The sequence below is a fragment of the Muscardinus avellanarius genome (genome assembly GCF_963383645.1).
Source record: "Muscardinus avellanarius genome assembly, chromosome: 3".
NCBI lineage: Eukaryota > Metazoa > Chordata > Mammalia > Rodentia > Gliridae > Muscardinus > Muscardinus avellanarius.
Genome location: NC_137788.1, coordinates 14,990,652 through 15,002,855, shown reverse-complemented (window position 1 = coordinate 15,002,855; position 12,204 = coordinate 14,990,652). Strand labels below are relative to the sequence as shown.

General features: G+C 48.5%; 1 protein-coding gene across 4 annotated transcripts in view; it reads left to right on the top strand.

Annotated features, from left to right (window-relative positions):
• EMC1 (ER membrane protein complex subunit 1) overlaps positions 1-12,204 on the top strand; it is a gene marked incomplete at both ends in the record, with an annotated part of 28,995 nt that overhangs the window by 1,084 nt on the left and 15,707 nt on the right. Inside the window, 12 exons of one of the 4 annotated variants that reach the window (XM_080693374.1) lie at positions 2,720-2,844; positions 3,713-3,778; positions 4,012-4,105; positions 4,875-5,003; positions 6,784-6,910; positions 7,750-7,899; positions 8,218-8,385; positions 8,844-8,915; positions 9,491-9,550; positions 10,120-10,242; positions 10,420-10,516; positions 11,414-11,536. In XM_080693374.1, the coding sequence (XP_080549500.1) occupies positions 2,720-2,844; positions 3,713-3,778; positions 4,012-4,105; positions 4,875-5,003; positions 6,784-6,910; positions 7,750-7,899; positions 8,218-8,385; positions 8,844-8,915; positions 9,491-9,550; positions 10,120-10,242; positions 10,420-10,516; positions 11,414-11,536 (1,334 nt within the window). Of the gene's footprint in view, positions 1-2,719; positions 2,845-3,712; positions 3,779-4,011; positions 4,106-4,874; positions 5,004-6,783; positions 6,911-7,749; positions 7,900-8,217; positions 8,386-8,843; positions 8,916-9,487; positions 9,551-10,119; positions 10,243-10,419; positions 10,517-11,413; positions 11,537-12,204 lie in introns of all 4 variants that reach the window. The other 3 variants (XM_080693375.1, XM_080693373.1, XM_080693376.1) reach the window with 3 other exon arrangements.

Sequence of the window (12,204 nt, the reverse complement as noted above, 5' to 3'; positions counted from 1 at the left end):
CACTCCAGCCTCCTAAGTAGCTGGAACCATAGGTGTACTTCACTGCACTTGGCAGAACAACGGTATTTTAAAAGAGAGAATGGGATTTTTTGTTCAAATTTTGAGTCCTAGTTCTAACTAATTAGCTGCCCTCTCTGGACTTTGGTCTGGTCTGTAAAATGGGGGTAATAGTGTTTCTCTTACATATACTGTAGGGTTACTCAGTGGATACAGTGAGAATAAAGTATATGAACATACTTAGAGCCAGGTGTGGTGGTGCATGCTTATAATCCCAGCATTTGGGAAGCTGAGATAGGAGGATCACGGTTTGCCGCCAGCCTTAGCTACTTTGTGAGGCCCTTGCAACTCAGTGTGACCCTGTTTCAAAATAAATAATAAAAAAATATAGGGCTGGGAGCGTTACTTGGAGGTAGAATGCCCCTGGGTTCCATACCCAGTACTGCAAAAAAAAAAAAAATTAAAAAAAGAATAAAAAATAGGTCAGGGGGTGTGGCTCCGAGGTCCAATGTCCCTGGGTTCCATCCTCAGACCCACAACAAACAAACAGACAAAAACAAAAAACAACAACAAGAAAAGCTGGGCATGGTGATGCATGCTTGTATTCCCAGCATTTGGGACACTGAGACAGGAGGATTGTGGTTCTTTGACAGCCTCAGTTAATACTTAGGCTCTTTCCCCAGTACAGCAAAAAACAAAAAACAAAATCAAAAAACAAGAATCTGGGTGTGGTGGCTCATGCTTATAATCTCAGTACTTGGGAGGCTGAGACAGGGGTTTCGCAGGTTTGCAGCCGGCCTCAGCTTAAATTCAATGAGGCTATCAGCATCTTAGTGAGACCGAGTTTCAAAAATATAAAGACTAAAAAATAGGGCTGGAAGCTGGGTGTGGTGGCCCACGCTTGTAATTCCCGTGCTTGGGAGGCGGAGACAGGAGGATCGTGCAGGTTCAAAGCCAGCCTCTCTGTCTTAAGAGACCCTGTTTCCAAATAAAAAATATAAAATATGTCTGGGAGTGTAGCCCAGAGGTAGAAGGGTTCCCAGTTCCACACAAAAAAAAAAAAAAAAAAAAAAGAAAGAAAAAGAAAAGGGCTGAAAGTTTAGCTTGGAGGTACAATGCCCCTGGGTTCCATTCCCAATATGGCAAAAAAAACAAAAAAACAAGAATCTGGGTGTGGTGGCTCATGCTTATAATCTCAGTACTTGGGAGGCTGAGACAGGAGGATCGCAGGTTTGCAGCCGGCCTCAGCTTAAATTTAATGAGGCTATCAGCAACTTAGTGAGACCCTGTTTCCAAATAAAGAATAAAAAATAGGGCTGGGGTGTAGCTCAGAGGTAGAATGCCCCTAGGTTCAATCCCCAATTTTACAAAAAACAAAACAAAACAAAACAACAGCAAGAAAAGCTAGACCAGTTACTGGGGAGGCTGAAGCAGGAGGAGTGCAAGTTCACAGCCAGCCTAGGCAATTTATTGAGATCCTGTTTCAAAATAAAAAGGGGTTGGGATGGTGGTAGAATGTCTCTGAGTTTAATTTCTAGTACTGCAAAGAAACACAACTAGACTAAGTAACATCATGAGAAGAGCTATACAGTGTGTCATGCATACCTGTTGTCCAGGGATCAGGCAGCATCTCCAGTGTCCTCGGCAGTCTACTGGTGAAGCTAATTATGTTGCTTTATACTTAGGTATGAATGTTTAGAGTGGTGGATACAGCCCAAGGATGCTATTAAGTACCGATCAGATTGATCGTAAGTTGGTGTAGGCTAGAAAGGGTCACAAAAGAAAAAGGCCTGACTCAATCTCTATTTATCAGGTTTATCAGGAAGCTGGTAAAAAGATCATGGATTGTTATGACACTGTTATGTACCAATAAAAGTATGAGCAAGCAAACAAAACAAACTTGAATGTTTGCTTATTGAAGGCCAAGGCTGAGTGGCTTTCATTTGGGAGCTGAGTGCCTAATCCCACTATCAGTGAATATAGAGAAGACTGTAATTTTGTTTTAGTGGGATTTAGTCTAGGACTCTTTCAAGTATCACTTATCTTTTTTTTGGGGGGGGGTGGTTACTGAGGCATTCTATCTCCAAGCTACACCTCCTCGTCCCAATTTTATTTCCTTTTTTTTTTTTTTTTTGGTGGTACTGGGGTTCCTGGAAGCCCTTCTACCTCCGGGCTACACACCCAGACCTATTTTTACATTATTATTTGGAAACAGGGTCTTCTAAGCCAGCGTGCATGGCTGGCTTTGAACCTGCGCGATCCTCCTGTCTCTGCCTCCCAAGCGTGGGGATTACAAGCGTGCGCCACCATACCCGGCTCAATTTTATTTCTTATTTGGAACAGGGTCTTATTAGGTTGCTGAGAGCCTCACTACTGAGGCCAGCTTTGAACCTGTGATCCTCCTGTATCAGCCTCCCAAGTACTGGGATTACAAGTGTATGTCACCACGCCTGGCTGGGTATCGCTTATCTTGAATAAATATGTGATTAGTTTAGTTGGAAGACCATTTGTATTTCTCATCTATTTAGAGGTAAATTCTCTTCCTCCCTTTGCTTCTGACTCCATTGCACAGAAATATCACTTTGGTCAAATCTCTTCATTAATGAGCATTTCTTATGAGTCCTGAGGTGGGGTGATGGTGGTACCCAGTGGCTTGTCTTTTTGCAAAGCATTTTGTGCCATGGCGACTTTGCCCCTCACGGTCTTACTCTGTGGTCCTCAGGAGACAGCAGTACGTTGGAAAGCTCAAGTTTGCCTCCTTGGAATTTTCTCCTGGAGCCAAGAAGTTGGTGGTGGCCACAGAGAAGAATGTGATCGCAGCGTTAAATTCTCGTACAGGGGAGATCTGTGAGTGAGCTCTGTGGCCTGGGTGGCTTCAGGGTGGGAAGGCTGATGGCAGAGAGTCAGAGTAGCCTGTGGCTTTCCTCGCCTGGCTCGCTGGTTCCAAAGTTAGGGGCACATTGGCCAAAAGATGACTTTCTTAGTGGATGTGGAGACTTTTTTTCCTCCAAGTCTTGTCATCTCTGAATAATCTATTTCTACAACTGGTTTTTGCAGTTTATTCCCTCAGTCTTGAGCATCTTTAAATAAGATACTATTGCAAAAGCCATGGTTTGCAGTAAGGGTTCAGATAACCCCTCATTTTGTTTATCTTGTCATTACACACACACACACATACACACACACACGGAAACACACAGAAACACACATTAATTTCTTGCAATTCTGATGATTGAACCCAAGGCCTCACATTTACTAGGCAACCACTCTATCACTAACATACATCTTCACATCTTCAGCCCTTGAAAAAAAAATGTTGTTGAGCTGGGCATGGTGGCACACGCTTGTAAATCCCAGCATTCGGGAGTCGGAGACTGGAGGATCACGGTTCGTGGACAGCTTCAGCTACTTTTTTTTTTTTTTTCCGGTATGGGTGTAGAATCTACCTCTGCGTTAAATCCCCAGCCCTATTTTTTATTCTTTATTTTCTCACTGAGATGCAAAAGGCCTCACTAAATAGCTGAGGCTGGCTTTGAACTCCTCATCCCCTCGTTACCCAGGAAGTAGGACTGGCTGGTGGCCAGTTAGCTATAGTCCTTTCCTCCTTCTAAGTAAAACCTGATACTTCCGTGCAAATGAAGACCCCTCTGTCTTCTCCTGGTCTTTGTGGGCTGTGGGAACGTTCATAGTAGTATCTGACTCTCTTGCCTTTCAGTGTGGCGCCATGTTGACAAAGGCACGGCAGAAGGGGCTGTGGACGCCATGCTGCTGCATGGACAGGGTAAGCAGAGGCCTCCTGGGTCTCCATCATGGGCAGCCCCTCCACCCCCATGGTTACTTCCTCTGTACAGGGTCTGATGGGGGAAGGGGAAGGGGCGCTTTGACAGTGAAGGACAGGTACCCACAAACATCTGTTTGCATCCGTAAGTCAGAGCTGAGGCCACTGTTCATGGACCTGAGGAGGTGACAGAGCACATTGGGGAAATGACCTTACTTCGGTCTTTTCTCTTCCAGATGCAATCACCGTGTCCAATGGAGGCCGCATCATGCGTTCCTGGGAGACTAACATTGGGGGCCTGAACTGGGAAATAACCCTGGACAGTGGCAGGTAGGGGAAGAAGCTGTGTTTCCTCTTGGCTGAGTGAAAGGCTGGCTGGAGCACAGATCGGGGGGTGGCACCCCCAGGCCTCTTAGCTTCCCCGCAACCGTGGAGGAGACGAGGGCATTGGACATGCTTCCGAGCTGCTGCGTATGGAGTACATGCTTACTCAGCCAGCACTTACCGAGCACCTGTTAGATGCAGGACTGTGTGCTGGGCACAGTGTTTATCTTACACTTGAATTCTTTTCCTGACCATTATGAGTGAGCTTTGCCACAGTCTCGGTTTAGGGACACAATATAGCCCTTCCCGTGTTTTAGTTTCATGATTAGAGAACAGTTGGAGTCATCTTTGCTAAGGTTTTTAAGTTGCAGGTCGTTTGCATTGGTGTCTATACTTCAGGCTAGGGGTTCACTTGGTAAGGCCTGGCGGGCCCCCGGCCAGTAGGAACATGTGTGAGTGTAAGACCGCTTCTGTTTCGGGTTCAAAGCCCATTAGGGAGACAGGCACGTAGCCCAGTAGTGACAGCATTATCTGATGGTGCATAGAGGGTTGGGCTGGTTGCTGTAATTCCCAGGGAAAAGAAGGACTAGCCCTTAGGAGATTTGGTTGTTTAGTGTGGCTGAGCGGTTGCGATGCAGACCCTCAAGTCACCTAACCACAGTCGAGCTGGGATTAGGACCCAGTGTGCTTGACCCCATAGCCAACTTTCTTACCACAAGTAACAGTGGGCCTGGTGGGTCTGTCTGCTCTCGTGTGAGGCCCTCCCTGTGTTCAGTTTCCAGGCACTGGGGCTGGTGGGCTTGCAGGAGTCAGTGAAGTACGTCGCAGTCCTGAAGAAGACGACTCTGGCCCTCCATCACCTCTCTAGTGGTCACCTGAAGTGGGTGGAACATCTCCCAGAAAGGTAAGGCTGCGCCCTCTCCCTCATGCGCCTTCTCCCGGGCTCCTGCAGCACTTGCTTTGGCCAGGCCCCTCAGGTTGGCATCTGTGTGGTGGGTGTGGTTGCTGGGTGGCCTGAGCACAGAGAACGTGGCTGCACCTGCAGTGCCCTTTGCAGGAGGCCCTCGGCGCAACCGAGTCACTTGCTTGCTCCTGGGCAAGCTACTCTGGCATTCAACTTCTAGTTCAAATTAGACGGGGCTTTGCGTTCATATGAGGAGAACAATTCAAGGAGAGCGAGGCTGCAGATTGCTTCCAGAGTTCCTGGTGCTGGAAAGCCTTGAAGCTAGGAAGGAACAGGAGGGGAAAGGTGGACCGAAAGTGTCTAGTTAGACCACCTGTGGCCATTTTCAAAGAGTGTGTGTTTGTGTGTGTGTGTGTGTGTGTGTGTGTGTGTGTGTGTGTGTGTTAGTTACTGGTGATGGAACCCAGGGGCATTCTACCTCCGAGATGCACCCCCAGCCCTATTTTTTATTCTTTATTTTGAAACAGGGTTTCACTGAGTTGCAAAGGGCCTCACTAAGTAGCTGAGGCTGTCCGAGAACTGCGATTCTCCTGTCTTAGCCTCCCAGATGCCAGGATTACAAGTGTGCACTACCATGCATGGCTTCTTATTTTTATTTTGAAACAGGGTCTTACTAGGTTGATAAGAGTCTTAATACTTGCTGAGGCTGTCCTTGATGAGAGTCTTAATACTTGCTGAGGCTGTCCTTGAACCTGCTATTCTTCTGTCTCAGCTTCCCAAGTACTGGGATTACAGGCATGTTCCACCATTCCTGGCTCCATTTTCAAAGTTTAGGTAAAGATCAAAAGTCAAATTCCTGTGGGGCCAAGTGTGTAACATAACCCTGAGTCACATAGGCCCCGTGGGGTCTGCTGGGAATTACAGTCTGCTTGGCCTCCTTCCAGCAGGCAGCCCAGCTCTTTGGTATTAGGTTGACCCAGTGTTGCCACATCTCTAACCTAATGAAAACTAAAAATCTGATTCTTTTTCTTTTTTGTGGTGGAATCCAGGAGTATTTTGCCTCTGAGCTATACCCTCAGCCTTATTTTTAAATTCTTTATTTTGAAACAGGGTCAAGTTGCAGACAGTCTTACTAAGTAGCTGAGGCTGGCAGCGAACCTGCAATCCTCCTGTCTCAGCCTTCTAAGTGCTGGGATTACAAGGTGCGCCACCATGCCTGGCTAGAAATTTAATTTTTTTAATATAATTTCAGTTTCAAATGTTGATAAGTAATTAAAAAAAACAAACACAAGTTAGATCTGGTGGCATATAGCTGTAATTCTAGCTACTCAGGAGGCTGAGGCAGGAGGATTGCCAGGCAAGGCCAGGCTGGGTGACTTGGTGAGACACTGTCCCAAAATAAGAAATAAAGAGTTGGGGATGTAGCTCAGTGGTAGAGCACCCTTGGGTTCAATTCCTAGTAGGCCTCTTCTCCCCTCCCAAAGAACAACGGATGAACGAGCCAAAGCAAGGCTGGGTGTAGTGGAGTGGGTGACTGTCTGCTTAGCATGTGTGAGGCTCTGGCTTTGATCCTAGCACTGCAGAAAGAAAAGTGAAAACAACAACAGAAAATCCAGAAAAAATAAAAGCAAAGCCCCAAATTGCATTGTGTGAGTCAACCAAAATCTCCTCGGAGATTGCTGGTTTGCGACAGGTAGGGACTGGCGGTGTGGTTTGCAGACCCCAGGAGTGCTCCTGTCCGGAGGTTAACGTTCTTACCCTGCTTTCTCTCGCCTCTAAGTGACAGCATCCACTACCAGATGGTGTATTCCTACGGCTCTGGGGTGGTGTGGGCCCTCGGCATTGTTCCCTTCAGCCATGTGAACATCGTCAAGTTCAACGTGGAGGATGGAGAGATTGTTCAGCAGGTATGCAGGGGTTTTGGGGGCAGGACAGGAAAGCCAATAGAGTCCTTAACCCTGGGGTCTGGGGAGCTTGGCCGGGCAGATGCAAAAGTCATTTAGTCCGTCATTTAGTCCCTGATTCCGGTCACTTGCCACTGTCTTATCTTCATGTATTTAAAGTATTTATATTTGCATGTAGTATTATATATTATGTATTATATGTAGTATTTTTCTAGGGTAGCTAAAAAATTACATAGATCTAGTGCCTGCCTATATCTCCCAAGATACCGCTATAAAATAATGATAGGAAGCCGGGTTTGGTGATGCACGCCTGAATTCTGACTTCTTTGGGATGCTGAGTCAGGAGGGTCACAAGTTCAGACTCCCAGATCAGCAACTTAGACCCTGTCTTATAAATAAAATAAAAAATAATTATAGCCGGGCGTGGTGGCGCATGCTTGTAATCCCTGCACTTGGGAGGCGGAGACAGGAAGATCGCGCTGGTTTGGAGCCAGCCTCGCTGGCTTAAGAGACCCTGTTTCCAAAAATATAAAAATAGGTCTGGGAGTGTAGCCCCACGGTAGAAGGGCTTCCAGGAACCCCAGTACCACACACACACACACACACACACACACACACACACACAAATAATAATGAAAGGAAACCACATGACAAATATAGTAGAGAAATACTTTGGAGGTTCTCAGGAAGCTAGTGGAGGCTGTTGGGATGGGAAGACCCCTTTGAAGAGCCTTTGCACTTAGGACCCTCGGTGGCGGTCTGGCCGTGGTACTGCTGAGGTGCTGAGAGGGAGGGTGGAAACCCTCCGTAGCCTCCGTTAGGAGACGATACCTTTCCTGCAGGTTAGAGTCTCGACTCTATGGCTACAGCGTCTCACTGGAGCCTGTGGCATGGTGGACGAGGCTGTCCTGGTGTGCCCCGATCCGAGCTCACGTTCCCTCCATACTCTGGCCTTGGAGACGGAGTGGGAACTGCGTCAGATCTCGCTGCAGGTGAGCAGCTGCAGTTGGTTTCCTGGTCCAAGCACCGCTTGCGGGTTTGAAAAGGGAGGCGTGATTCACAGAGGTCTTTCCCCTGGTGGGGTTGCTGGGTCCTTCCTGAGCCTCCATAGCCATGGGAGAAGCTCAGGCCTCTGGTGGACCTGACGTTGGGGAATGGGCCTCTCCCCTTGGAAAGCTGAATGGGAGCTCACAGAGCCACCTGCCTTGGTTTCGTTGGATCCCTGGCAGTGTGGAGGGAGGACGTAGGCCTGGATGGGTAGAGATGCGTTGGCTGCTCGCCCTGATCCTTCTTTTCCTTGCCCCCTTTAGGCTCTTGACTTAGAGTTTGGAAGTGGATTCCAGCCCCGGGTGCTGTCCACACAGCCCACTCCAGTGGATCCTTCTCGGGCCCAGTTCTTCCTACAGTTGTCCTCGAACCACTATGCTCTGCTGCATTACCACAATGGGGCTCTGAGTCTGCTCAAAAGCTTCCCCCAGGTGACTGAAGGCAGCCTGGATCGCTAGGGCTCAGGGACGGCTAGCCCACACCCTAGTTGATGCTAGGAGGCAGGCCTCGAAGCCGGGACATTGACTCTTAGGACTCGGATGGTATTGTCAATTCCATGGATGGTTTGAGAGGGGTGGCCATACAGCAGGTGTCTCTTGAATGTTAAGATGATCTGTAGAGTAAACCTTTCTCCTTCCTTGGAGTCCACGGGGCAGTGGGGATGTCACTTAGAGCCTCCCTGTAGATACTCAGAGCAGCTTGGGATTTAGGGTGACCTGTGCTTGTGTTGGGGGTCGAGGAGAGTTCTGTTCGATGCTCTCAGATGCCCTGGTCTTCATTTCCAAAGTTGAGACCATTTTACACTCCAAGCCTAGGGCCTTCCTGATCCTCCTGAAGCCTGCTGCCTAGCTCGGGCCCCTTTGGGAGCTGACATCTTGTTTCCCCACAGGCTGCCCTCGTGAGCTTTGCTACCACTGGGGAGAAGACAGTGGCTGCAGTTATGACCTGTCGGAGCGAAGCGGTGAGCACTGAGACTCTGATGGCTGGCGCATGGGGTTGGCTTCTTGTCTCTCTCAGAGGCCCTAGTTCAGAAGTCTGAGCACATCTGCCAAGTTGAATGTGGGGACAAGAGGCTGCTGAAAAACTACTTCTTTGCTCATCTCTAGAACTTTCAGCACGTCCCCTCTCTTCCCAGGAAGCACAAGCTCACTTTTTACCTGGTATTCTGAGGGGTCACATAGGCTTTGTGGGTAGGAATTAGAAATGGGATTTGCTTCCTCCCAGAGCTGAGAATACATAGAAATAGATTTTTTTTTTTTTTTTTTTTTGCAGTACTGGGGATTATTGAACCCAGGGGTTTTCTATTTCTGAGCTATGCCTCCAGCCTTGTCTCATTCTTTATTTTGAAATAACTCTCACTAAGTTGCAGAGGGCCTCACTAAGTAGATGAGGCTGGCCACAGACCTGTGATTCTCCTGTCTCGGCCTCCCAATTACTGAGATTAAAAGTGTGTGCCAGCTTAGAAAGCTTCATTTTAATAACTGAGAAGAGTCCCTTTGCCTGAGTTTTCTCCTGTTCTTCTCTTTCCTCTAGCAGAAACCTAGCATTTCTGAAGATGGGTCAATGGGGAGCTTTTCGGAGAAGTCTAGTGCACAGGTAGGGTGTGGCATTGGGGGTGCCAGACCTGGACACACCAGAGGCCACCTGAGATAGCTGGGGAGCAGCTGGAGCTAGGAGGTCCCTTGGGTTTCTAGGAAGTGTGAGTTAAGTAGTGTTTCTCTGGATCCCTTTTTCACACTTGGGTGAGGAAGTAGACTCTCTAGACTCTGCTCTTAACTGCTCTCTTCTCTGGGCCTCAGTTTCCCCCTCTCTTGGGACCCAGCAGGTGTGCTGAGGCAGAAGTAGGGGCCCTAGCTGCAGGCACAGCTTGGCTGTGGCTTCATGTCAGCGTCTCCCTGTTTCCCGCCCTTTGGGAAGCCTCTGCTCTACCCTACCCACCAGCCTTCTTGTAGAACAGGTGTAGTAGTTGTGATTTCATCTCTTTACTCAGAAACCTCATTTCTGCCTCAGGATTTAGCTTCCCTTGCTTTTTAAATTTTTCTTTGTACGTATTTCCCCTTCATGCCTGCCCCTTTTCTAGGGGGTTTGTTCCTGGTCCTTGGGCATCTTTTGGGGACTTACTTTGGGGTACCTCTCTAGCTGGCTGATGTGTTTTGTACCCCTAGGACTCGCTGGCGTGTTTCAACCAGACCTACAGCATTAACCTCTACTTAGTGGAGACAGGTCGGCGGCTGCTGGACACCACGATTTCATTTAGCTTGGAACAGAATGACACCCGGCCTGAGCAGGTGAGCCAGCGCCTCTGCCTTCCTTGTCACGGCATCTTGTTGGTGTCCAGGTAGTAGCTGCATTACGTAGACATCACGTAATGCCCTGCCCTGGATCTCTGCTGCTTCTTAATGCTTTGCATCTTGGGATGTGCTGCTCTGAGTCATGAGGATTCTCACTAACTCTTCAGTCTATAGCTCTACATCCAGGTGTTTTTGAAGAAGGATGACTCAGTGGGCTACCGGGCCCTGGTGCAGACGCAGGATCATCTGCTACTTTTCCTGCAGCAGCTGGGTGAGTGCACCTCACTCAACCCATTTTTGTTTCAGCCCATTCGTGAGTTGCAGTCAGACTGGCTTCAGGGCTTTGGACAGGCCTTTGGGAAAGGTTCAAGTGGAGTGCTCCTTGAACGTTTTCTCCAGAGCCATATGTCACAGGCTTTTGAGTAGTTCCTTATAGGGTCATTTATAGAACCTTCCTCACAAGACCTGTTTATTCCAGTCTCTTGCTTTGGTGTTTCTATTTTTGCACAAGAACCCATTTCTGAGCCACCTAGGTGAGTCTCCCTAGAAGGCCAGGGAGGCAGCTGGGCATGGTGTGACAGGAGGATCTGGGTTGGTGGCCAGCCTCAGATACTTGGCCCTCTGCAACTTAGGGAGACTTTGTTTCAAAATAAAGAATAAAATATCAGGCTGGGGTGTAGCTCAGAGGTAGAATGCCCCTGGATTTAATCTCCAGCACCAAAACAACACACACACACACACACACACACACACACACACACACAAATAAGCCAGGTATGGTGGCGCACGCTTGTAATCCCAGCATTTGGGAGGCTGAGACAGGAGGATTGCGGTTCGCGGACAGCCTCAGCTACTTAGTGAGGCTCTTTGCAACTTAGGGAGACCCTGTTTCAAAATAAAGAATAGAAAATAGGGCTGGTGGTATAGCTTGGACGTAGAATGCCCCTGGGTTTCATCCCCAGTACTGCAAAATAAATAAATAAATAAATAAATCCCCAGTACTGCAAAATAAATAAGTAGATTAATTAAATAGGACTGGGTGGGAGTGTAGCTCAGAGGTAGAACACCCTGGGTTGGATCCCCAGCATCCCCCCCCCCCCCACACACACACACAAAAAAAAAATGGTCAAGGAAGCAGGTTGAGTTTTTGCAAACTGGTTTCTCCTAGCAGGGAAGGTTGTGCTGTGGACCCGCGAGGAGTCCCTGGCAGAGGTGGTGTGCCTGGAGATGGTGGACCTCCCTCTGACCGGGGCGCAGGCTGAGCTGGAAGGGGAATTTGGCAAGAAGGCAGGTATGGACCCCAGGGGCGTGGTGGCAGAGTCGCTGGAGGGACTGCTCTGGGTCTGGGTCTGGGTCTGGGTCTGCTAGTTGCACCACAGGAGACGCTGCCCCAGGCTTCTCGAGTGCACCAGTTGCCAGGTTGTTCTGAGTGAGCCCCGTTGCCATCGCACTTGTGGCCACATGGTCTATGGAACCATTCTTTCCATTGAAGGTGAACTGTGGATACCTCTAGGAAGTATCCTCAAGCCAAAGTAAAGAAAGAAAAAACCACCATAGTATAGTAATAGCTGTCATTGATACCTAAAGGTTGCCAGGTATGTGTTAGGCTTCATCCACCCCCTGTCTCCAAAGCAACAGCCACAGGTGCCTAGAGAGAGATGACTTCGGTTCCCCAGATGACCCAGATTCACTGTAGTCTGATTCAGTCTCCTGTCCGTCCGTTCATTGCACCACCCAGCAGCTAGGTGTTGAGGGCCTGCTCTGGCTAGGCACCCTGCTAGGTGTTGCACATTTACTTAAGCTGAGGATTAATTTGACTTTACTGTTTATTTCTGCTGCCTGGACCCAGCGATTCAAGGTAAAGCCTGCTTCTCACTCCCTTATTGCCCTCTGCCTGCCCACATGGCTAGCTTTTGGTTAATTACTTGTTTTTCCTGACTTGCGTCAGTGAGGTACATA